Source organism: Buceros rhinoceros, unplaced genomic scaffold, assembly GCF_000710305.1.
Source record: "Buceros rhinoceros silvestris isolate BGI_N320 unplaced genomic scaffold, ASM71030v1 scaffold10228, whole genome shotgun sequence".
NCBI lineage: Eukaryota > Metazoa > Chordata > Aves > Bucerotiformes > Bucerotidae > Buceros > Buceros rhinoceros.
Window position 1 is genome coordinate 40,898 of NW_010425085.1, and position 26,567 is coordinate 67,464.

Here is a 26,567-nt window from a genome sequence, read left to right on the forward strand (position 1 = left end):
TCCTTTCTACATTCTTCTATCCACAATACCAAATTATTCTCATCTTTCAAAAATTTCTGGGCTCATTCTATTCCCACTTGTGGTGGTGCACACTTATATTTTTACAGTAGTTTATCCATGGCAATCCTGTCTGTGATGCCAATTTATCTGTCATGTTAAACATAGGAGTTTAACTTTTGCCTGCCAGAGCCCGAAAGGCTTGCACTGAAAGTCTCGCAAAAGCAAAAGAGAGCTTAAGAATTCAACATTTGCCTGGCAGAGCCCAAAAGGACCTTCTCTGAAATAGTTTTGCAAAGCCAAATAATAATAGTAATTCCCAAACTTAGGAGGAACAAGTGAGTATACTAGGTTTGTTCAGCTTAGAGAAAAGGAGACCGAGGGGGCCTTCATTGCTGTCTATGACTTCCTCATGAGAGGGAGCAGAGTTGGAGGTGCTGATCTCTTCTCTCTGATGTCTAATGATAAGACATGAGGGAATGGCTTAAAGCTGCCACAGATGAAGTTCAGACTGGATCCTAGGAAGCTGTTCTTCACTGAGAAGCACAGCCAAGCACTTGAAGAAGCTCCCCAGGGAAGCAGTCAGGGCCCCAAGACTGTCGGTGCTCAAGTAGTGTTTGGACAACACTTAGGTATAAGGTTCAACTTTTAGGTAGCCCTGTGTGGTGTTGGAAGTTGAACTTCATAATCCTCATGAGTCCTTTACAACTCGGAGTGTTCTGTGATTATATGATTCTATGGAATACGTGTTCTTTGGACTGAAGTTCTAAGAGAATGTCTTTATAAAACAAGGGCAATGCATAATCAGCAGGTGGTTTCCAGCCTTTTAATAAATGCAAGTAATTAATATCTTGTTGTTAGGGTAAAATAGATTTGCCACACTGTCTTCAAGAAATACAAATGTCTGAAAACATAAGACAGTTTATGAAAGGATACTAAAAGACGCTTAAAATAATCGAGGACTGCCAGCACAAAAAACAAACCCCATGAAATTTATTGCTGAACTGGTGGAATGTGTTGGATTCTGGTTTCCGTTATTTTGTCTCCTTCAAATATCAGTTCTTACCAGTTGAAGAAAGTGCATGAATAACAATATATGTCAAAAACTGGCACAGCTCACTAAAGTTAGAGCGGATGACTTATTCAGGCATCTGAAATTGATATCCATCATGTCAGGAATCGAATTAGGGATCAAGTGGAGGTTTTTGACTCATGTATTGTTGCAAGTTACTCTGATTTGTTTGTTTGTTTGTTTTATTTTCCCCAAAATATCTGAGAAAGAATAGACTCCTAACAGACTGATCCCTAACTTCTTTGCAGGTGAAAGAGCAGAAATTGAAAGATCTAGTATCCTAGACAAACTTGAGAACTACTTATGGAACTTTGTGAATTCTTGATGAAGAATTAAACTCTTCTCCTTGTCCCTTTCACAACCCTCAAATATAAATTTTTTTTTTCCTGTGGTAGATTAACCTGATTTTTGGCTTATGAATTGCACCAAAAAAGGGTTTACAACATAATGATGAGATGCTCAGTTGCTTTTCTCTTTGAAGGTCTTGCTCAGTCTGGCTCCTGGGGTTGCTTTGATGAATTCAATCGTATTGATTTGCCAGTACTATCAGTAGCTGCACAGCAAATTGCAGTTGTGTTGACGTGTAAGAAGGAACGTAGAAAAAGCTTTATTTTTACTGATGGTGATAATGTGGAAATGAACCCAGAATTTGGCATCTTTCTTACTATGGTAGGTATTCAGTGGGTTTCTAATATCCCAGTGCTGATTATACAATAATTGCTTCTAACCTGGTATGTTAAACGTATTTGCGAACTCTTATGTCACTCAGCTCTTAGAACTCACTGACAGCTTGAGAACATTAAGCATTACTACAAAGACAATTTACACGGTTTTGTGTCAATGACATCAAGCTCATGCTGTTAACGAATGCAGCCAGCATTGTAAATACAAGTTGTTATCTCAATGTCACGTTACTTCTGCATGCTACATTCTGGTTCCCACCTTATGCTTTTTACTACAAGTACAGGAAAATGGCTATAGATCTATATGTAGCAGTAACCAGTAAAATACAGATTTGAAGTGCTTAGGTGGAACATTTTTTACACCTCTTGGATGTAAGGGAGGCTAAAATGCTGTAGAGAGATGGTGGTAGATCTGCATGGCAATTCATTTTTGCATGTGATTAAAGCCAAACAGCTGTGTTTGTCTAACCAGATTACACACTCCTGATTCTTCTGTGCAAGATGCAGTGAAGTTCAAAACCTGTTCTTCCCTCTAGAATCCAGGATATGCTGGACGACAAGAACTTCCTGAAAACTTGAAAATCAACTTCCGTTCAGTAGCTATGATGGTTCCTGATCGTCAGATCATAATTCGTGTCAAATTGGCTAGTTGTGGTTTCATTGCTAATGTTGTTTTGGCAAGGAAATTCTTTACATTGTACAAGCTGTGTGAAGAACAACTGTCAAAGCAGGTGATTACTTATTTCACATATAAGGAAAAATTATCTTAGGGGAAAACTATATAAGATGTCACAAATTAGTATCTATGTGAAGAAAATAGAAAAGTTCATGTTCACTCAGTAAGCTAAATGACACTTGCGGTTTAGTAGTGGAACCCACTGCTGTTCTGGAGCATTAACTCCTGGTACAGGTTATCTGTACAAGAATGAGACTGTCATTCAGAACATTCTTATTATTAAGATCTATCTTTAACAAATGGTGGTGATTAAAGCAAATAAAGGTCTTACATATTAGTTGGTCTTGTAGAGTTGGTTGAGAGACATTTGGTTTCTGCTGCCTGTGCTTGTTTAGATGTTTCTCAAGTAAAGTCAGTTTGCAATAATACTTCTAGTTTATTTCTTAATAGTCCTTGGGAATCTTATCTTGGTTCATAGACATGAGATTACACTTTTTTTTTCCTATCACACCTTACAGTTTAGTAGATGGTAGCAGGGGAATGAAGTTGCCCCTGGTCATGGCCAAAGACTAGTATTTGGATGTTAGGAGACATTCATGCCACGGACCACTTCTCATATAAATCCATATCTTAAATGATAAATAAGAGTTGTTTCATCCCTCTTAACTTGGGGAAAATTTTCTCAAACTTTGCATATCTTCTAGGTGCATTATGATTTTGGCCTGCGGAATATATTGTCAGTGCTACGTACATTAGGAGCAGCAAAAAGAGCAAATCCCACAGATACTGAATCTACCATTGTCATGCGTGTGCTGAGAGATATGAACCTGTCTAAACTAGTAAGTTCTGAGAGCCTAGTAACTTAATTAATTTGTACTTTGGAGCTATGTGGTAATTTTTTTTTTAAATACAATATAAATCTGTTGAGGTGATCAATAGAAGATTGGATGTTGCCTTTACACTGAAGCTGACTTGGAGATATTTCATTCTCTGGATGGTCTTGGGTACTGGTTTAGGCTGGGTTAGAGATAATTTTCTTTTTAGTACATTGTTATGGGGCTGGGGAGTGAGTGAGTGAGGGGGCTATGGAGTGCTTGGCTGCCTACCCGGGTTAAACCAAAACATTTGAATTGTTCAGATTTTTTTTTTTTTTTTTTTTACAAAGTCCCTCTGCTACATATAGAATTAAGTAATGAAATAGAAGTCTATGTAGTAACCTCTTTAGAACCTTTGGCCTGAAGTATTTAGTCACTCTTGAAATAGTTTGTTATTTGAAGTCATGAGTACTACCATATATCTCTTAACAGCTAACAATACCTCTTCTGTTGCTGTGATACTTCATCTCTGTTACTATCTTTTTTTTTTTTTACACCTTTGACAAATAATTTACTATTTGTATAAATGTTAGTGCTAAAATCTACTTTAATAAATTCAGCCTGTATTGTTATTGAAACCATCGCATGATCTCCTTCTGTTGTGTCCTGTTAGAATATTTAGCACCTAGAGTGCTACATAGGTGGTTCCTTATGTTTTCAAATACTTCTTTAGCTCTGTAAGAGTTAGGGATTTTTTTTTTTAAGACGCTAGAATAAATAAAATAGCTTTTAATCTGTTTTTCTATCTTCCTCCTGATTTTCACTAGATTGATGAAGATGAACCCTTATTCCTGAGTCTAATTGGAGATCTGTTTCCCGATATACAGCTTGATAAAGTAGGGTATCCTGAACTGGAAGCTGCCATTGACAAACAGGTAATGTTTCTCTTGATCCACACTTCTGTAACATAACTACCATGGTGTGTCATCTAAGGAAACTACTGATGTTGAATCTACTGAGCTGCTAATAGTATGTTTTACTGTTTAGTGGAAGAGTAAGCTTTTCCATAAGTCTTTACAATTGGCATATTATTATTGACCTTATTCTTAAGGATGTCACCAAATTGCAAGTGTGGTGTCCTGTGGTTTTCTTGTGAGTCATTTGTGGCCATTTTGAAGAATGCACGTATATACGCTTGTTTCATGTGACCCAGCATTTAAAATTAGTATGAAGTCTAACAATCAGAACAGGAGCTTGAAAAAAGATTTATGTAAATGACATTTCTTCTGTTCAATTATCCGTTCTTTATTTTGGAATATTTCAATAGGGCAAATTTTAGAATATCAGTGGGTATAGAAGGATCTTGAGTTTTTAGAATTTTCTTGACTGTTAAAACCATATATTGTTTTATGAATTCTTAAGAAATAGTTCTAGCTTTTCTCTGCTGGCTAAAAACTTTCTTGTTCACTTCTAGCTGAGTCACTTTCACAAACAACAGCAATACCATTACAGTGAGACAACTTCTTTAAGCTTGGAATAAATAAAGTAGTAAACAAGCATATGATATATGATTCTAAATCATCATGTCTTTTCTTAGAAGAATGATATGAAGAAGGTACTCAAAGGTCTGTCTGTACACTGAGACATATTTAACAATGTTTTACAGAAAAACTTTTGGATAGTGTAAGCATTTAGAAGCACAAGTCATTATCAACATAAAGCAGCATCTGTTCTGAAAAACAACTGAAAACTCTGTGTGGCTATGAAAGACATTGCTAGCAAGAATGTTTATAAAATTCTTGTGTTTTCCATAGAATTAATGTTTAATGCTAAGAAGAGCAAATAAAAAAAGTTCATCATCCCTTTTTTCCTGAATACGTGTTTGAATACTACATATTGCTTCTTTTTCCATGGTTTTTATCTCCACAAAGCCTTCACAAAGACCGTAGTCTTCTGCTGGAGATAGATTATTTATTTATTTATTTATTTATTTTAAAGCATCAAAATATTTTGTGCACTAAAATAGTAGTAGTTTGGTTTTCTGCCACTATAGGTGGAGGAAGCTGGACTTGTTTGTCATCCTCCTTGGAAACTGAAAGTTATCCAACTTTTTGAAACCCAGAAAGTGAGACATGGATTGATGACACTAGGACCTAGTGGTGCAGGAAAAACTGTTTGCATCCACACTTTAATGAAAGCCATGACAGGTATGTGAGCATTTAAATTGTAACTTGTTAGGGAAGTGTTTCATTGTAAACTTTAAACCTTCTGTAGCACTAAGTTGTGTACTACTACTAGGACAAAGCCACTGCAATAGTTTTTTTTCACGCTGATCTTCTGGAATAACCTTATGAAATGTAAAACGATGTGATTTGCCAGGTTTATGTCTTTCATGTTAGTGAACTCTGTTAATTATGATTTTAAGATAAGCCCCTTTTTTTTTAGCTCTTTCAACCTCTTACCAGCTCCTGATTAAGATTTAATACGGGTTTTATGAAGATGTCTGGCATAAGCGTTTTTAAGCTGCTGTTTATGAGGAAAATATAAAGGTTATGTGATCATGGTATGACTAGATAGAATTTAGTTACTTAAGAGACTTCTCAGGGATATGGCCATGTCTTATACCTGGGATATTCCAAGACGCATGCAAGTGCACAATGAGATAAAACCCACATGATTGATTTGATTGATCCACGATGATTGATCCATTGATTAATCATGTGGAGCATCTGTCTGGTATTTAGTCATTGGGTTTTAAGAAAGAGCATCCAAACCAAAGGCTTCAATGCTTCGTTGTTTGATAAGCTTTCAAAATATTAAACTAAACCTTGAATGAATATCATCTTGCTCCTGCTCTGTTACCAATGAATCTATGAAATGTGAGATGTACTTTCAAACAGTTCAGAAATTTGTTCTACTTTAGATTTTGATGGCTCCAATTAACAAATATTGATGTATAGCAAGAAGTAAGTTTTCCAAGTAAATACGCAACTTCTTATAATGGTGAATTCATATTAAACCATACATTTGGGTGTAATGATTTTGAATTTGTCAAAGTTCTCTGTTGAACTAACTGTTGATCTGCCTTCATAGATTGTGGACAGCCACATCGTGAGATGAGAATGAATCCTAAATCTATAACTGCTTCACAAATGTTTGGTCATCTTGATGTAGCAACAAATGATTGGACAGATGGAATATTTTCAACGCTCTGGAGAAAAACTTTAAGAGCCAAGAAAGGTATAAGGAAAAACTATTTCCTCCAAAACAGTGGCAGGATGCCTCTCTAAAGCACATAGGCAGACTTTTGTTTTTTCTTATATGAAAGCACTGGTATATTTCTACAAGAACTTATGTTTATTGTATAGTCTTTGTTCAAAATGCTTTGTGTTGAGACTGTAGTGTAGCAAATACTGGTTCACTGAATTTGCTCATCCCTCTCTTTCAAATGATAGATGTGTGGAAGAAATGTGGAGGATAAGAGTAAGTTTCCCTAATACTGGTATACTTTAAAAAAAATTTGGTGTTGTCAGGATTTCTACCCTGTTTCCAGCAGCCATACTAGAAGCATGTCAGTCTCCTTTGCATCATACCTACTAGCCCTGCACATACCATCGTTCATCTCAAATGGCACTAGATATTTCTATTTAGGCACCCAATTTCTGCCTAAAATAGTGCTTGTGTATATTCTTACAGTGCTATATTAGCTGAAAGAGAGGCCTTGGTGGTTTGTTAGGTGGATTCTTCCTTGTTTTGTCTGAATATTTGTATGTGACTTTATCATTAGGTTTTAAAGACTAAAGGGGGAAAAAAAAGGGAGGGAATCCTAACATTTGTTGCACTGTCAATTTTCATACAAAAATTCTTAGTCTTTAAGGATCCAGATACTTAAAAAACAGAAAATACTTTTGAATTTAATTTTGTTGCTTTTGTTTCGAAGCTTGAAGTGTAGCACTGTTGAGAACGTAGCATAGCATTAGCTGTTGATTATTCTATTTTTCCTCTCAGCATGAAATATAAATTAGCACACTCGCATGACTTCCTCAGATTCACTATTTGCCACACTTTATGAAGCAAACTCTAGACTATCTCATGCCTGAGATGCCTCCACTGTAGCTATGAAAAGCCTCTAAATATAAAACTATTTGCCTCAGAGGTGAGAAAGTTTCTCACCTGGAACTTCCTTGTTTCATACCTAGCAATGTACTGAGGCACCCAGGCCTAGATAGTAAGGATGCACTCCAAAAGCAGGTAAGGGTGGGGACACCTCTGACTGAAGGGCTATCTAGGAATGCACAGCGGGGCTGGCTCCTCCCTAAGGGATGGGGAGCCTGAAGCAAAGCAGGGGGCGGGGTTCCTTTTCCAGTCAGGGCCTGTTGCTCAGTACCCAAGTGAGGTGAACGATACAGACCCAGACCCCTCTAGAGAACAGACGCAGGCTTTAAGATACATTTCTGTTACTAGATGAAAAGAGCTGGGTAAAGTTTACAAGCTGTAGAATGATCAACAGGAATCTTCTCCTAATGGACCTCTTTTACTTATGAGAGTGAGCATGCCATTTGAAAGAGTGGTTTTTTTCAAGTGTTCCTTTCTTTTAATCCCACTACATTTACACAAACTCTTTGGAAACAAATGAGTGGTGGTTTTAAATAGATCTATAGTTTCTATCTTTAGGTCGTTTTATGTAAATTGAAATAAACTGTATTTATTACTATGATGAAGATTGGATCCATAAAACTGTTTCAGACTGCTGCAAACTGATGACTTACGATGATGACGCTTTATATACTGAGCAATGGATAATTGCTATCAAAAAGTGATGAAAAGAAATCCTTAACTGAAATTGAGTGATGAAAATGATAATTGTGTTAAAAGTTGAGATTCTAGCTGTGTGCGTGAATTCAGAATTAGTTCAAAATTTATTTTCAGAGAGAAGAAACTGATCCTTGAAAGAAACTAGAACTTCCTCTATAGGTATTTTTATGTGTTATTTTGGATAGGTGACCATATCTGGATAGTTCTTGATGGTCCAGTTGATGCTATTTGGATTGAGAACCTTAATTCTGTCTTGGATGATAACAGAACTCTAACGCTAGCAAATGGAGATCGGATACCTATGGCACCAAATTGCAAAATAGTCTTTGAACCTCATAATATCGATAATGCTTCTCCAGCCACAGTTTCAAGAAATGGGATGGTATTCATGAGCTCATCAGTTCTCAGCTGGAGCCCCATCCTTGAGGTACAATAGCTAAGTGATTGTTCATGTATTGAAAGTTTTACTAGTTACTTATTTGTCACTTCACTGTTGTTATTTTAGGACCTAATTTTGTGACTTTTAGTATGAAGTAGCTCTCACACTATATAACCTTATAGGGCAGTATTGAATATAGCAAAGTTTCTGGTAGTTTACACAAGAGTGAATAATGTAATTTTTTCAGGAACATAGTCAACATACTATACTTCTAAAAACATGGATATTTCATTTTAGGGCAAATTTGAAATTCATGGTATTTCATAGTCTTGAAGAAGAACTTGGTTGTCAAAATATCAACTACCTGGCAACCCCTAGTACAGCTTCAAACCAAGGAAGAAGAAAGAGTGAATAGGCTGATTCAGGAATCTAGAAATCCTCAAGAAAATATAAGTTCTTTTGATATTTCTTAAAATTAATTGTACTTGGGATTTAAAACCAGAAATAAAGTTAATGCAGCAAAGTATGTAATTTTTAAATTTATGTTCTTACCTGGTTTAGTTGTCTGTTAACGTTTCTAGAAGCAAAACATCTGAAGAACCAAGCAGCAGTTACACTCTCTGGCATGTTATGAATAATTTAGAAAAAGAGAACATGTTACTGGTTGTGTTTTGGAGGGAAAAAACAGCATATAATATATTCAAATTTCAAAGTGATTTATAAAGTGAGATTTTTCTTGTATATGACATCTTTAATCTTCCAAAACCCAGAAAAAAAAACCAACCTTATCTTTGAATGTTGGTAATGATGTAGTAAATAATATATTTAGAGACTTAAGCAGACTGTGTTATTTTTCATGTGACAAATATCTTGGTAAAGATGAAATATAGATATAGAAGTTCCCAAGAATCTACCTAGTGTTCCATAGTAATGTATTTCAACAAAACTTTCAGCATTTAATTCCAGTTTTCTTCTCTTTTACAAAAACAAAGGAGACAGTAGCAGAAAAAAAAAAATGGTTTCTGATTATTTTATTGTTGTTGTTCTTAAGCCCTATATTGCCTTAGAAATTTATCAGTGATGAAGCTTCTTGGGATTAACACTTCTAAAAAAATTAAATTAAAATAAATATTTATTTTCTCTTTTTTTTTTCTTGTCTAGTCAGTCTTATAGAGAAAATTTTGTTGACATTATTTTGCTTTGATGAAACATGGATTGCCTCATGAGTATCAAAAATTAAAACTTTCTTCCTTCTGGCTAAAACAACTGTTCTTAGAGCATTAGAGGTTTCAGCATAGACAGAAATCAGGAGAGAGACAGTACACTGCTGTCCAAGCCCTGAGTGGCAGGCAGTGCCTGCTGCCTCTTCCTGGGGCTGGAGACAGTGGAGCCTCCCAGGGAAAGTGTGCCCTGGACAGGGATTTACCAGGTGATGGAGCTGTGAGAAGGGGGTGAGGAGACTCATGAGCCTTCAGGAAAGATAAAAGGTCTGCAGGATCTTTGCAGAGACGCTGCAGACTCAAGATCCCTAGCCCTGTAATGGAAAGGAAAGTGAGTGAGAGACTGCATTCAAAACTTTGGTGAACAGAAACTATCAAGGTGAGGAAGGCTGTAAACTTGTGATTTATGGCAACAGAGGCACGGTTTCTTTTCCACCTGCAGATCTGAAATGGCAGGTTAAGTGAGGAGCAACACGATCCACTAGGGGAGGCATCAGAACCCAGGTTAGTCTTAACCAATTAAGATGAAAAGGAGTGTGATTGTCATCAAACGCTCCCTCCTGTGATGAAGATACTCATGTGCTGTGACTTGTTGCTTATGGAGGTTTCCTGCTTGTGAAGGACTAAGGGTTGTTGCAGAGAGTTGTTTCCATATTTCTCTAGCAGGGCCCTAGAGTCTTTCATTTTTAGACTGATGTTAAATCATGTGGAGCTGGCCGTTCAGTCACAGCTGCTTAGAAATAATGGAGAATCATCACTAATTCATTTGATAAGTTTCTTTGCCAAGTGCAAAATGTTTGCATTAGTAGGAAAAAAAAAGTGTTTAATAAGTTTCCTATAAATTTGTTATTTAAGTTTTACCGATGCAAATATATGCAGTCAGCACAAGTGTCTTATGTATATTACTGCAAGGCTTTATTTATTTTTTTAATAAACTAATATGGATACTTGAGAAAGTGTAAGTGTAAATTATGCATCTAGGGTAGTGGCTCCTGTGAGATTCCCCTTGTGTTGTTCCTTTCCATACATATAGCACTGCATAGGCCCTACTGTTATTAGGTTCTCACAGCTCTGCCTCCTTGCATTGGCTAATTTGCAGACAACTTCTTGAACATTTCAGTTTAAACTGAGCTATACTTTCAGCTGCAAACAGCAAAACCAAAGAAAAGCATTTTATTATGCCTTATTAGTCACGATTTACCTCCTCACTTTAAAGTGATATGCAGACTTAATTTAGTTGTGTTGAAGTAAGTATTGTATGCAAGTAGTTTCACCTAATCCATGACCTTATGCTTTTAATTTATTTTGGTGGGAGCAACAGTCAATACGAAAACAAGAATTTTTTTTTTTTTTGGTCTTGTATTACACACAACAAATTACGTTCATTTCAGCCATGAAACAACCTTTTCAACCTCCTTTCCTCTTCCTCCATAAAACTTTGCCATGAAATTACAACCTATAGTTGGTTATCATTTGAGCCAATAACGTACATTTATTTTATGTTTGGTTTGATTTTACTTCATAAATAAAATATATTGATGGCTCTTTTAGTCCATCTCCCTTTAAATCTATTTTGCAATGCAATATAGTATATTCCAGTAGGTCAGGGTAGATACTAATTTTACATCGTTCACTGGAGGATTTTCTTACTTCTGTAATAGAATTAAATGGAGTTTTCTTTCTTCAATTTGTAATTCTCGGATGTTGAACAAAACATAGTATTTGCTGATATTTCAGGAGAACTTTGAAAAATAATTAAACCCCAATACTAATAGCTGAGAAAGTTGTGTATATTTAGATTCCCCATCCTTACAATTTATAAACAACTAAATATAGCAGCCTGTTGAGATATCATGACATCAGCAATTTCCAAATTCAGTGAAATAGATCTAGAACTTTTTGTACTGCTGTTCTTGCCTAACATGCTGCTTAAGCAGTTTTTGGAAAGTGGTCAAAGGTATTTAAATTATATGTTACTTGTCATTCTCCTCCAAAGCAAAAACATGTAACCAGCTTTTCTGTTCCCCCTAACATTTTCTGAATAGCTGGTGAAGTTCCAGATATCTATGTTGAGTAGATCTGCCATTTTATTGTTGGGACTTTGTTTTCCATCTACCTGATTCTAGAAAGCTTTTTCATTGATCTACCTAATTGTAATTGGTCCCAGAGTTTATTTACCTCGGGCAGTAAAAGATAGAGTTTTCAAAAGATGATGAAGGTAAAAGTGTAGAAAGAATCACAGGAACACAAAATAGTTGAGGTTGGAAGGAATCTCTGGAGATCGTGTAGTTGACTACACCTCGCTCAAAGCCTAGTCAGCTAGAGTAAGGACTGAGTTCTGCTGAGTTTTGAGATGGAGACTCCAGAAGCTCACTGAGAAGCCCGTTCCAGTGTTTGACCACCCTCACAACAACAAAAACATATCTTTTCCTATGTTTAAATTGAATTTATTTGATTTCACTTTGTGCCAAATTTTAGTTTGGATTTTGGGGAATAATCTGCAAGTGTTGTTGCTGAGTGTATTTTTTGTGGGAAATAAATTCATGGCATGTAAATGAGAAGCATTCTGCCACACAGATGAGAGAAAGCGTCTGGGTAATTCAAAGCAGCAGGTTACTACTTTGAGCTAAAGGCATCGAAGAACAGATCCTGTTCAATGATCTTGAGAACAGGTAGTTTTATTTAGGTTTTTTCTGTCCAGCATTACAGATACTGAGATGCACAATAAAAACACTCCACACACCAGCAGACATTTCCCCCAAATTATAACTTTTTTCTGCAATTGCTAGATGTTTCTGGGGTACCCTGTGTCACTGCTAGAAACTAAAGTTGTGCAGAATATATCAAACTTATTTTCAGTACATATCATCTTTCTTTGCAGAGGTATTGTATACCTTAAACAGCCATTGTGGTTAAAAAGTATTTGAAAAGAATTATTTTCGTGCTGTTGAAAACTTTAAAGTGCTGTTTTTTTCCCTTCAGTACCCGTGTTTAACATCCAGTAGGAATTATGCATGCTTGGGTGAAGTCTGACCTTCTGTTAGCCAAAGCATGCCTAACAGGCAGGTAATTTGAACTCTTCCAAAGAGAAATCAACTTTCCATGCTTGATGGACTTTTTGAATTACTAGAGTGGAATTTACTGAGGCTCACACTGGGAAATAGATTTATTTTCTTACCATGCTTTCTAACAGGGATTTTTGAAGCGGCGTTCTTTCCAAGAAGCTGAAGTTCTGCGTCAGCTGTTTTCTTCATCGTTCCCAGACTTATACCGCTTCAGCCTTCAGTCTCTGCAATGCAAGACTGAGATGTTGGAAGCCTTTGTGATTGTGCAGAGCATTAATATGCTGCAGGGCCTTATCCCACCTAAGGTAAAGTTATGTTTTTCTGTATTTACTTACTCTAACGGAGATAATCTTAAGTCATGAGGTTGTGTAGAGAGGACATTCTTTGATGACTTGAAATATGTATGAAGATGTAGATTTGTAAAGAATACCTTCTTTGCCTTTAGAAATTAATAGCTAGGAATGTGCCCTCTCACACTTGGATTTGATGTTAAGCACTGATATGTAGAATGCATCAGACAGCAGCTTTCCTTCCATTTTTTTGTGGGTGGATTGTTAGCAGATAATAAACTAGAATTTAAACACATAAATGGTGTAATGAGTGATTGAAAGTGGTGTTTATGGGATACTTTTCTATATTTTGTGGTCTACTTGATAGTGATTCAGTCTGTTCGTTGACAATTCCAGTAAATTGAAAGATGACTGAAGGTTTTTAATCTGATGTTACTAATGATTATCAAGTAGAATTTTCAGGCTATTAAAAATAAAACTCTAAATCCTTCAGGAGCAAGGAGGGGAATTGACTCCAAAGTTCTTGGAAAGGCTGTACATCTTCTCTCTTATGTGGAGTGTAGGAGCATTGCTAGAACTGGAAGACAGGTGCAAAATGGAGCACTGGCTTCGAAATCATGCAACAATAAAACTTGATCTTCCTAGTATCCCAGAAGGCAGTGAAGATACCATGTTTGATTATTATGTGGCATCTGACGGTTAGTAACCCAGCAGGGTGGTATGGGCTAAAACTTAAAAGTAATTTTAAAATTGTACTTCTTTTAGAGAAATTTCTTGTAGATTACCTTATTTGTGTTCCTTAGCAAGTCCTGTTTTACAGCTGTAATTTACTAGTGATGATGCTTTTTGCCTGTTTCCTGTGAGAAATCAGAATGTGGATATATTGCTACAGAAAGCTGCATGGACTTTGTGCCAAGGAATTGTCAAGTAAACAAAAATGGACAAGCCTCGCCATTGTCAAATTTGTGTAGGAAAGAGGAAATAAGCCTCTTAGATCCAAATTGAGAGAATCTATGCTGATACGATTCTAAAATTTTGGTCTGAATTTACAGAGTGGGATTACTCTATGTGAGACAGAGGCACTGACAAATGAACGAGCTCAATGGAAAATAAAAGCGAGATTCCTCATATTTCTAAAACATTAACTTCATTTCTTCCTTATCAGGTAACTGGGTACACTGGAATACATGCGTTGAAGAGTACGTATATCCCAGTAGCAGCACTCCAGAGTACAGCTCCATCCTTGTGCCTAATGTTGACAATGTGAGGATGGATTTCCTTATTGAAACCATTGCAAAACAGGGCAAGGTACTTCTTCTGTGTTTCACATCTAATTAGTGCTAACAGTACACATGGTAAAGTTCCTGAATTAGAAGAGAAATAGTATATTATTGAAAAGAAAGAACTTCAGTTTCTTTATACAAAATGGTGATTTGAGGAGCTACGTTTATGTAAATATCCTTGAACTCTTGAATATTCACTGCTTCCAGACTTTTTGGTCTACTGCTCACCAGTGCTTTCTGCAGTGGAGATAAGTAATTACAGCTGAGATTAGGTCAGAACAGAAGAAATTTTTTCATGTTGCTGTTGGATAGGGGGCAGCACACAGGGCAGCAGAGTGCCAGCCTGAAGTCTGCCCAGACTGGGGGAGTTACAGAGTTTGTGTACCTTTAGGTTATGCAACCCATTCTTCACCAAAACTGTCAGATAAGCAGGATATGGTAAATAACAACCACAAATGAAATCTTTCAGATACTGAGGTCTAGGTGGTACATCCTTTTTCAAATAATCAACTCCTTTTACAAATAATCCATTTATTTGTTAGTTAAATTATGCTGACTGGCATGACCGTTAATGGGAAATATTTTTTAACTTGTGAGGTCTGCAAAAGTCTGAGACATTTACTATTTTTTTTCCATGAGTCCCGTCAAGAGAATTCACTTTACATAACTTTTCTAGTTTTGTTTCAGTTTAAAAGCTAAATGAGATTGCTTGAGGTTTTGCCAAGACACCCAGCTCTTGTGTTTCACCTTATTTCAATGCTGTCTTTTTCTAGGCTGTCCTTCTAATTGGTGAGCAAGGAACTGCAAAGACCGTTATCATCAAAGGTTTTATGTCAAAATATAACCCTGAAAACCACATGGCTAAGAGTATGAATTTTTCATCTGCAACTACCCCCTTAATTTTCCAGGTATAGTGGTCATGCACTTTCTAATACAAAAACATGCACCTGCTCAAAAGGACTAAGTGTCCTATCACATGATTTAAAAGACTCCTGTAAAAACTGTGTTCCCTTCAACTTCTTCAGTTGTTATTGAGCTGTTCTTGGACTATTACAATACCATGCATATCATTTGCTTCATCACATTTAATGTTTTTATGTCAAATATATCAGTTCTCACTAATTGGATAGAGCTGTCAGTGACTTCCCTCAGATTTCACTAAAAGCCATGAGTAAAAGAAGTGCTACCCACAACAATCTGTCATAAGAAGTGTGCTGTCTGCAATTAAAATTTCAGTAAATTATATTACTCATTAAAAATTAACACGTGCAGCACAGCTGCTCTAAATAGAACTATGAATACTTTAAACCTGAACTGTACTGCCTGTCCAAATTGCTATTGAGCTACTTTGAATTATTTCAAGAATCTTTAACATGGTAGCACTGTATGTGGGCAATATCTTTAATGCCATCTCATATGCCAAGCCAAAGCGCTTTCTGTTCTGTAATCAGAAGTGCTGTCTATAAGCTTGATGCATCATCTATCATCGGCTTTTATAGCATAGTAGAAACTATTAACATGTTTAATATATAAGTATGTAATTTTGGATTTATTTTCCTCAGTATTTTTCCTTCTGTTGATTTTGCTTTAGAAACAAAAAGTAGTGTTGGTGCACCTTCTTTTATAAAATATGTGTCAAGTTTATTGATGATAGATGATAGGCTGTTGATGATTGAGACATCTGAAATAGATATACAAGTGTAACAGTCAAATCTTTGATAACAGTCTAGACCAAAGAATTGTCTGTTATGACATATGTGCTTTTAAATTATCCAGCTCTAAAATCTTGGTCTAACTGATGCGTCTTGTGTGAGAAGGCTTTCCATGCTACCGTACAGGAGCCTAGGCACAATGTAAGAATGCAGATATTTAGATTTGCACTAATGAACAATTATGCATGATTCAGTAAACTTTCACTTAGTGTAGTGAAATAAATAGTAAAATTCTAGGTAACAAAAACATCAATATGTTTAAATGATTGGATCACATATGAAAGGAAGAGCTCTTTGTAACTATGCTAATTATTGCTTTTTAACAGCGTACAATAGAAAGTTACGTGGAGAAGCGCATGGGCACAACTTATGGTCCACCTGCGGGCAAAAAGATGACAGTCTTCATTGATGATGTGAATATGCCCATAATAAATGAATGGGGAGATCAGGTTAGTTTGTAAAAGGGGAACAAAGAAGGCAAAAGATTAATTTTTTCTTTCCTTGCTACCCTGTAAAACTGGCTTCTCAATCAGGCAGTAGGGGGTAAATTTGATATGTAGTGCTTAATTTTTAAACAGTCTTTTTAAAGAACCCATCTAGTTTTATATTGTCATGAATTAATTGGAAAGAAATATACTGACTACAGGAAGCAGTTCGAATACTTCTTAAAATGTGCTTTTATGATTTTAACAATGTTTTTTACCAACACTCATTTTTTAAGTTAAAAAAATAAAAACCCCTTTATGTAAAAACCTTTGGCACACAGACAACAAACTGTCTGTGTAGACAATAATTAAAATACTGTGAACACAGAGAGGTAAAAGTGACTTCTCTGCTTTAGAAAAAAAGGGAGTAACCATTATGTACATTGGCAAGGTTGTTCTGAAGTATATTGCATTGGAAACTAGTGTTAAAATTTCCAGAGAAGTATAGTTGCATAATGTACTGTCAGTGGGACGCTTTGAGCTGGTGAAACAGAAAATCACAGGCTCCAGGAAAGGAATCTTGCTTTCTTTTAGATGGAAGTAATTCTGAGCAGCTTGAAAAATTTTGTTTGTGATTATTGCACATAGAAATCTAATCAGAATATTTGATAGCAAATGTGACATAAGAAAATGCATCAGTTTGGGCTTGACTAGGTCAAAATGGAATTTTTTTTGTTAAAAGGACAAGTATTTCCAAAAAGCAGTATAGGAAATCATGCAGTGAGAATAAACTAAAGGGTGAAGTATTAATTCTAAGCTTCCTCTCTGCTTCCAAGATTTTTGTCCATCGATCATCATCATCATCAATATTATCAATGAAAAGGACAATCTAAATATGCTTATTCCTAGCAATGCATTTTTCTCCTGAAGCAAATAAACAGGGGTTTGGGGGAGAAAGTAATGATATACTCTTCATTAGGTTTTTCTAGTACATAAGTATGTTTTGTATTTCATTTAATTGTGTGTATAATATTCTGTTATATAATACCTGGCTATTTTACAGGTCACTAATGAGATAGTTAGGCAGCTGATGGAACAGAACGGACTGTATAACCTGGAAAAGCCTGGTGAATTTACCAACATCGTGGACATTCAGTTTTTGGCTGCCATGATCCACCCTGGGGGAGGTCGCAATGACATACCTCAGAGGCTCAAGAGACATTTTTCTGTGTTCAACTGTACTCTGCCTTCTAATTCTTCCATTGACAAAATTTTTGGTAAAGGGACATTTGTGTTGTATCCATCTCATTTTTGAAAATGGTAGTTGATTTTTCTTCCCCCCCTCTATTTATAAACATTATTATTAAAATAGAGGCTTAATCCCCCTCTGATTTGCTTACCAGCACATTTTCCTTCAGGAATCACTCCCCACCTGCAACGTCACCACATAAAAGTTTCTCAGGTCCATTCACATCTCTGAATCTATTGGTATTCTAAGGGTAGGAAGAATGGCATGAAGACCATTCCTAGTGACAATGTTGGAGAGTTGTGAAGGTGCTATTGGTGCTAAGAGTGAGTGACTAATGACTAGATTTTAACAAAAACTGTGACAGGATCATACTGGCCTCAGAAAAGAGATCAGCTATTCAAAACCCTTGGAAGCTATTTTGGTAGGCACAAGATAACGGACAGTTAATTGAGAGCTAGATACCCACTGAGCTGGTGTCAGAACAGTGTTAAGACTAAGTGAATCAAGTTGAATAAATATTGGAAAGCCATTTTAACAAATTAGAAAAGGTTTTGGGGATTAAATTAAAAAGAAATTTAAGAACATCGTAGCTCTTGGTGTTGTGCTAGTGTGTCTTAGAAAAATCTTTCATCTGGCGATTTTTCTTTTCACAGGTGTAATTGGAGAAGGGCACTATTGTAGTGAGCGGGGATTTTCAGAAGATGTGAAGAAAATAGTAGCCAAATTGGTTCCACTAACACGCAGGCTGTGGCAAATTACCAAGCTAAAAATGTTGCCCACACCAGCCAAGTTCCACTATGTCTTCAACCTTCGAGACCTCTCAAGGATTTGGCAAGGAATGCTAAACACTACATCAGAAGTGGTCAATGAACCAAAGGTAAACGCAGCAGATCGGAGAATATAATTATAATTAGTGTGGCAAAGAGGCTGAAGAGTCTAACTTCTTGGCATTTGAGTTTGCTTTAGAAAAACATAATTTCTGATTAAAAATCTTTCTGTGATTTTTGAGGCAAAGATGTGTTAGTCCAACTTTTCCAGTGCCAACTGAAATGACGCCTTTGTTTCATAGTGATAACGAAAAACACTTCTTTTAACAGAAGAGCGTTTGCTTCTATCTGCTTGTTCTATTACTGGCAAATGCTAATTTGTTTGAAAGAAGCGAGTAAAGACAATTATAAGAAGGAATGAACTTATTTTGACCCAATGAAAATGCATATATATTGATTAAAAAAAATAGTTCTTCTCTTTCCACTAGTGACTTAGACTTTCAGTCACTGCCTAATATCTGTCCAACAAATGATTTCTGGTTTACGGCTTAAAAGAAAGTAGCAGTGATGAGTCATAGTGATTTTGTTTTTTTCATAATTCACCTTTCTTCCAGAAAAGCTCAATGCTTTATGCATCATTTCTCTTTTAATTATTTTAAGAAAGTCATTTAGTGTTTTGAGCACTGAAACATGAAGTGCTGGAAAACCAATGTTTATGGTAATCATAGAAAATTTTTTATACATTTGGGTTATATAATCTCTTCATGTTTAATTTACTTCCTTGCTTGTTGAGTAAGCTTCTGAATTCTACTGCATCTAAATTTTAAATTTTAGAATTGATTTTATTTTTCTGAAGCTAAAAATATACAGCTCTAAGATGATTATATGTATATATATTCTCAATGTCTTTTGAAATATAACAATTGCTGAAAATCTGTTTGTATAAATTTACATATTAGTTCTCAGAGTTGACATAGTATGCCGTTTGTACAAAGTGCTGTAGGCTCCAACACAAGGCCTTCAAGGAGTGCTTGGAATCTTTTTCTACTACTGTGTAGTAATAGTGTAGGATTAAACTCAGAGCTGCTAGGATTAAGAACATGGCAAGTTTTCCTTCTCCATCCTATGACCAAACCTAGGACTTTAAAAGTATATTGTATTTGGAGAAGGAATAATATAAACCCTTACACACTTTCTCTATCTGGTCTGAGTATAGTTCTGGGAGTGACAATTGCATTTGGCATGAAATTATTCATGCTGTGATGCTATTATTTCCACCTACCTTCTATTAATGACCAGTTAAAGTTGTTTATCATTGCATAAACTTGTGTTAACGGGTATGGATATGGTTTTAGGGCTGGGGAAGTAAAATCTTAATTTGGAAAATACGCTCCAGTTTGGAATGCTAGATTAAGGTTTCTTGTATGGTTAAACAAATGTAAGCTTAAAATGCTTTTGAAGCAGAATGAGAAACTCAAGGTATCTCTCCCGAATATACCCCAAAACACTACTGTTTCTTTTCTAGTGTTAATATGATTTTTAAGTAAATAAATTGCCATAACTTTGCTGCAAACAATCTGACTGAAGTGCCCCCCCTCCTTTTTTTTTCAATATAGATACTGATAAAACTGTGGAAGCATGAATGCAAGCGTGTTATTGCTGATCGTTTCGCAACCTCAGAAGATGTAAACTGGTTTGATGCAGCTGTGGCAAAACTCATTGAGGAGGAATTTGAAGAAACAAAAGCTTTGCTGGATCCTGAAATTGACGCATTTTTTGTTGACTTCTTAAGGGATGCACCTGCAAGAACTGGTAATGATGGACTCATAGCTATGGAGATGGCAAGAATAGGGAAGGGGATATGATAAAATAGATGCTAATAAAAATATGTCTTAAAAATGCATAGGAAGTTTATGCATCGAGGGTGGCTGTTCTGTCTAGTGGCTTTGAAAGTAGTCTCTGTTACCAGCTGTGGCACATCTTTATATTCATGGGATTTTTAACTCCTTATTTGTATCTAGGTTATCTGTTTAGGAAAGCCTTGATTCTATTTCCATTGATGTGGTAGATAAACTGCCAGATAGTGAGCACCAGTCTATATTCTAAAGTGGTGAGAGAAGTGTAATATGAATGACTTAAAGTGATAGGGTGGCAGTACTAGATAAAGGATAGCACTCTAACTACCATCCGCTAGAAACCTGGTAAAAGAATACTGGCTCTGAGCTAATCCAGTTCTTCTTAGGAAGACACAGTACATGTTTGTCAAGGGTTAGAGCTGGGCTGGCTCCAGACGAATGATCCTCAGCTTTATACCTAATATGACGTCTATGGGATGGAACACCTTGTTGGTCAGTGTAGGGTCACCTGTCCTGTCCGCTCCTCCCCGCAGGTGCAGCCTCTCACTTATGCACCCCCAACACGGGACACAGGATTCAGCAGTGATCTTGGTCTGTGCAGGAGCAAGTATAAGCCAGAGCCTTTCTGCAGACCAGTCCCTGGCAGTGACTGTAAACATCAAACACTGTCACTGCTAGAAGCAGACACTGCAGAAATATGCTGTTAACTTCAGAGAGTGCCGTCACTTAGCAGAGACTGAGCTGGAAAGTGAAATCACTGAACAGAATGAGTTCTGTTCTGACTCAAACCAGTATAATTAACAAATAAACACTATTTCAGGATCTGAATGCTAGTAAAACCTCTGAATTATCCATATGGTTTATAATAATGCCTTTGTGTCTTTTAAATAAAAATACTGTGCCACTGACTTTGCTAAATGATCTGATAATATTTGTTAGATGATGCAAAAAACCAGAAAGCAGCTGTGGATTTTTTTTTCTTGGAAGCTAGCTCCATGACTGTTGGACCACAGCTAATTTGTAAAAGCAAAATATGCAAGAAGGAAATAGAGAAAAAATGAGAAGAATATTACAGATACTATTCTAAATACAGTTCAGTTTGATTGCTTTTTTTCCCCACCTTTACTTGACTTTCCACTGATTTCCAGTGCTTTACTAAGTATTACGGAAATACTTATTTTACTGGAATTACTGACTTTAATTCCACCAGTTACAGATAATATTGTGAAGAATAATGTATTCCTTTGGTAAGTAAGAGGAGGCTTAACATAACTGATTGTTAATAATGTCTGACATATGGTAACTGGAAGAATATATCCTGCAGCATATAGACTATGAAATATTTAAACTAATGGAGCAAATAAGAGCAAAATTGTACCAACCAAAAAAAATGCATGGTGTCTGGTTATTGGCACTGTTCCAGTGAAGTTTGCCAGTTATTTGTTGATAAAGTATGGGCTGGATGAGCAGTGAGATGGGTGACCAATAGCACAGTCTAGTTGAAGGCCAATAACTAGGGATGCTTGGTGGGATCAGTACTGGCTCCGGTCATCTTCAATGCTTTCATCAGTGATCTGGGTGATGGGCCAGAGTGTATCCTCAAAGTTCCCAGATGACACAAAACTGAGAGGAGTGGTTTATATGCCAGAGAATTGTGTCAGGTGGTACCTCAATAAAAACCTCAATAAAAACCTTGTAAGATTCAACAAAGGGAATTGCAAAGTTGTGCATCTCTGGAGGATGTTCCAGTATGCATTGGTGGCCACTGATCTGGAGAGCAGCTTTGCAGAAAAGGACCTGGGGGTGCTTGTCTTGAACACAAGTCAGCAAAGTGCCCTTGCAGGAAAAAAAAGGCTGGTGGCATCCTGGGCTGCATTAGAAGGAATGTTGCCAGCAGGTTGAGGTGATCCTTCCCCTTTAGTCAGCACTGGTAAGGCCACACCTGGAGTGCTATGTCCAGATCTGGGCTCCCCAGCAAAAGAAAGACATGGACATACTGGAGACAGTCCAATGAAGGGCCATAGCAATGACTAAAGGACTTTTCTATGAGGGAAGACTGAGAGAGCCTGGGACTCTTCAGCCTGGAGAAGAGAAAACTTGGGGAGGGCTGCTTAGTATGTGCGTATAGATAGTTGAAGGGAGAGTACAAAGAACACTGAGCCAGACTCTTTAGAGTGGTGCCCAGTGACAGGCCCATAGGTAATGGACACAAACCCGAACACAAGGAGGTTCCCTCTGAACATCAGGAAACACATTTTTACTGTGAGGGTGTCTGAGCACAGCTTGCCCAGAGCAGTTGTGGAGTCACTCTGCTTGGAGATATTCATGAACCATCTGGTTGTGGTCTTGGGGAACCAGCTTAAGGTGGCCCAGCTTGAGCAGGGAAGTTGGACTGGATGACCTCCAGAGGCTCCTGCCAGCCTCAGCCTTTCTCTGATGCTACTTGCTGTGAGTAACAATTCTTACTAATGAAGGCATGTCACCTTTAAGCATGGTTAATGCTTATGAACGGAAAGATGAGACAGCAGCCCGATTTCCTCCCTTACTTTGGGTAGGGAAGAGTTGACAATTCCCCATGGCTTTCAGTTACCTTAATGAAACAGATGTATGCCTTTTCACAGTGAATATACTTTTTTGTGGTTGTTGCAGTAAATCTTTCTCACTTGTGGAATGATTTAATCAAGTTAGAGTGTTTTTCTTTTACAAAAAAGATTATTTGCATTTTTTTAACTGCAATGTTTATTTCCCTTAATTTTCTGGTGCTACTTTTGCTTCTAACATCTAAGTTAATTTCAGTTTTTCATCATTCAAGTTTCTAATGTAAAGAAGGAATGATACTTAGTTTTTCTGGTGTTGTCTTTGAGAATTAAGCAGACGAACTTACTGGTCCTTGTAGGCAGGTATAGGCAGTACTCTCATATGTACATCTAATATGTAATGTTATGTATAATAAACCTAGTTCTGGGTCGTTAAGGAGACTACTAATTACCTTGTCCCCACATTGAGCCTTCGTCAATCATTTAAACTGGTAATGTTTTGTTACTTTTTGTTCTAGGTGAAATGTCAGAGGAAGTTAATTCAGTTATTCCCAAAATCTATGAACCAATTTATTCCTTTCATCAGCTACGGAATCGTTTGAAAATGTTTTTAGAAACATACAATGAGAACGTCCGTGGTACTGGAATGGACATGGTTTTCTTTGAGGATGCTATGATTCATTTAGTCAAGGTACAGTCTTACTGGATCACCAGTTGTTGTTGTTGTTGTTCACTTACCCTTGGTGCCCATGAGTGGAAGCACGCACAAATTAAGATAAATGACTCTACAACTGAAGCAAGTAATGTTGAAAGTGTGTTGAAAGCAGGAATTTTGTCTGTCATTCTGTGACTAGGTGTCAACTCAACTTTTCTGAAAATGCACCGGATGGAACTATGCTTTTATATCTACCTTTTATGTCTGGTGCGATCACAGTCCTAACTATTCTAACTCTATTTCAACCCTTCTTCTTGTTAATTCTTCTGAGAGCCCTTCCTCTCTTTGGAATAAGCTGAGCGTAATTCAGGTTAGGACATAACTGCTTGCTTATGAAGAAGTAGGCAAAGCAGGGTAGTCCAAATAAACGTAGTCCAGACTTCCCTTGTTAGATCTACAGTAAACCTTTTAAACTTCCTTTGCATACGCAATGGAGCTGACCACAATTTTTAGTATAGCACAGCTTGAGAGAATTGTCCACACAGAATAGGCTTCATAGAAAGGAGAAGCTTTCTTTTTCTTAAGAAAAACCACCTCTAAACCGGCTCTTGTTTCTCTGTTGTACAGTGACGCTATCTGTATTTCTTATAAATTATTAAGAACTGAATATTGAATTGTACCATCCTAAGATACAATGTAATAAATAACCAAAAAATTTAATTATAGTTGACAAAACCCATTGCATCTGTAGCTTTCAGAGTTTTGGTAGATATTGTAATTTCATGAAATTAGTCCATTTCTTTTAAGGTCTTCCCTGCAAAATGGATGATGTTTTGCTATGGATTTCTTTAGGAAAATTGTTAAATCATCACTGCTCTCAGAAGTTTCTGGTTTATTCCTAGTGAAAAAAATCTCTATAAATTCAGGGTCTAGTTAAATAAATATTTTCTTTTTTTTTTTTTTTTTAATCATCACTGATGGGATGCTTTTTGCATGTTCAGCCTGGGCTCTGAATGTCAAGCTTTCTTTTTTTTTTTTTTTTAATCATCACTGATGAGGCGTCTGTTGTCAGGAATTTCTTCTTTGGGTAGCTAAATGGTTAATACCTGAAATGTTGTCTTAACTTTCACTTGGATGAAATGAAGTGCCTCTTTGATCCCATATTCTTGAAGGGCAGGATTTACAGCTGTTCAAATCTGAACTTTATGCATTAGCTGGACTTGAGATGGCTTCTAAGAGAAAGCGAAGTGAGCACAGTTAAAGCAATGCCTAATCTGAGCTGGTGTGGTCTAACTTGGATGAGTTAAAGCTGACCAATATCTTAAGCAGAATAAAGCTTCCAATGTACAGCTTGTGTGCCTCTGCCTGGAAAAGATCTAGTAGCCATAACTGAAGTAATCAGCAATATTGCAAGGATGGTGTATATATCTATTTTTCTTTTCATGTTTAAATACTAAGTATGCTTAGAGTAAACCTTCTCACTTGATTTTATCTTTGCTTACAAAATATTAACTTATGAAAAATAACAGGTACATTGCACTGAGTATGTAAAACATATGGGTTTAAAACTGCAGGAAATTGACGTGACTATTTTTAATAAATTGGAAAAAAGTGTTTTAGAGGAAAGGTGAGAAAATAGGTATCCCAAGCTGCTTATTGGTATGATGGAATTCTAGGGGCATCAGAGGGGTATTCAACATAACAACAAGAGCCTATACTCTGTGTTGTTGCCTGTGCACAGGAGACCAGCTGTTGGTGTTACCTTGCCTTTGAAAGGCAAGTGGCTCCCTGCTGTTCTGGAAATTAATGTAGACTCTTCTGTGTACTATGAGTATTTGTCCATGTAGAGCAATTTTGTCTCCTATGCTTAAAGGCATATTTTCTTAACCTCATCTTATACCTGTTTCCAGGTTTCCTGGCATTATTTTTTGGCTGTAGACAGTGAGATGGGTGCTGCATGCAGTTCACAGTTAGTGCTAAAAATTCTTTTGCTCAAAATTGCAAAGGGTCTGTTTGTTTAAATTTCACTGTCCTGAATTGAAGGGAAAGGTTGAAGGGCAGTAGGTAACTACTGCCTTTAACAGATAAATAATGAAATGTGAAAGAAAGGGAGATGTACCTGGGAGATATTCAACTGTCATCAAATATTCATACTGATATTGTGCATTTTTTTTCTTGAGGTTATAAAGGCAGTATTACTACCTGCTGCAGAGAATACTGGAGACTGCTTGTCCTGCATTTAACATGCCTGGGACAACTTGTCTTTCTAGGCACAATGAAGGGGCTTGGAGAGATGAGTCTTACTAAAGTTGTCCAGAGAGTGTGGTACTGGGGAAGTTATTATTTCCTTCCCAATTCTAATGATCTGTTGTCTTATGATAGCACACCACTAACAAAACACAGTTGAGATTTACTTGTGCTTTGTGGAAGTGTAAGAGGCAGTTCTACTGTTAATAGAAAGTTCACAGTGGCGGAATCAAATTTACAGAAAATATAGCAGAGTGCAAATGTCCTTTGAATATATTAATAGTAATACAGAATCCCTTAATAAAAGATTATCATTTCCATTTGTTCTGCATTACTAATATAACTTGATTACTGTAGTAGTGTAGGAATTTTGCATGTGAAACTTTTGCACATTGTAGCAATAAATGTCTGCCATCTTACACAGATTTCTCGGGTGATTCGCACTCCTCGTGGAAATGCTCTTTTAGTTGGAGTTGGTGGCTCAGGAAAGCAGAGCTTGACAAGGCTGGCATCTTTCATTGCTGGCTATGATACGTTCCAGATAATGTTAACAAGGTAAGCATTAATTAAAACTTATTTATTTAAGTACTTTGTGTTTGAACTCTTCCTATAACTAAAAGGGTCTCCCTGTCTCCGCAGTGGGAGAAAGAAGAAGATTAACATAGGCTGAGCACTGTTGTCTTAGAGTGGGGAGACAAGAAAATCCACTGAGATGTATTAAATTTGTTTGATTTTCTACAATGAGTTTGAGCTTTTACTGTCTGTGGAGTAGCGAACTGTTTTATGTGTTTCACAGAATGGGGAGGAATATTGGCAGCATCAAG

General features: G+C 36.6%; 1 protein-coding gene across 1 annotated transcript in view; it reads left to right on the top strand.

Annotated features, from left to right (window-relative positions):
* The window catches only part of LOC104497730 (dynein heavy chain 5, axonemal-like), a gene marked incomplete at both ends in the record, with an annotated part of 66,684 nt that extends 40,386 nt beyond the window's left edge, over window positions 1-26,298 (top strand). The window contains 17 exons of the mRNA XM_010141014.1: window positions 1,551-1,738; window positions 2,289-2,483; window positions 3,133-3,267; window positions 4,071-4,178; window positions 5,297-5,450; window positions 6,337-6,483; window positions 8,244-8,485; window positions 12,851-13,027; window positions 13,506-13,710; window positions 14,178-14,320; window positions 15,069-15,203; window positions 16,334-16,456; window positions 17,496-17,709; window positions 18,335-18,558; window positions 20,065-20,260; window positions 23,360-23,532; window positions 26,168-26,298. Of these exons, the coding sequence (XP_010139316.1) occupies window positions 1,551-1,738; window positions 2,289-2,483; window positions 3,133-3,267; window positions 4,071-4,178; window positions 5,297-5,450; window positions 6,337-6,483; window positions 8,244-8,485; window positions 12,851-13,027; window positions 13,506-13,710; window positions 14,178-14,320; window positions 15,069-15,203; window positions 16,334-16,456; window positions 17,496-17,709; window positions 18,335-18,558; window positions 20,065-20,260; window positions 23,360-23,532; window positions 26,168-26,298 (2,890 nt within the window). The remainder of the gene's footprint in view (window positions 1-1,550; window positions 1,739-2,288; window positions 2,484-3,132; window positions 3,268-4,070; window positions 4,179-5,296; window positions 5,451-6,336; window positions 6,484-8,243; window positions 8,486-12,850; window positions 13,028-13,505; window positions 13,711-14,177; window positions 14,321-15,068; window positions 15,204-16,333; window positions 16,457-17,495; window positions 17,710-18,334; window positions 18,559-20,064; window positions 20,261-23,359; window positions 23,533-26,167) is intronic.
* Window positions 26,299-26,567: the final 269 nt, after the last annotated feature.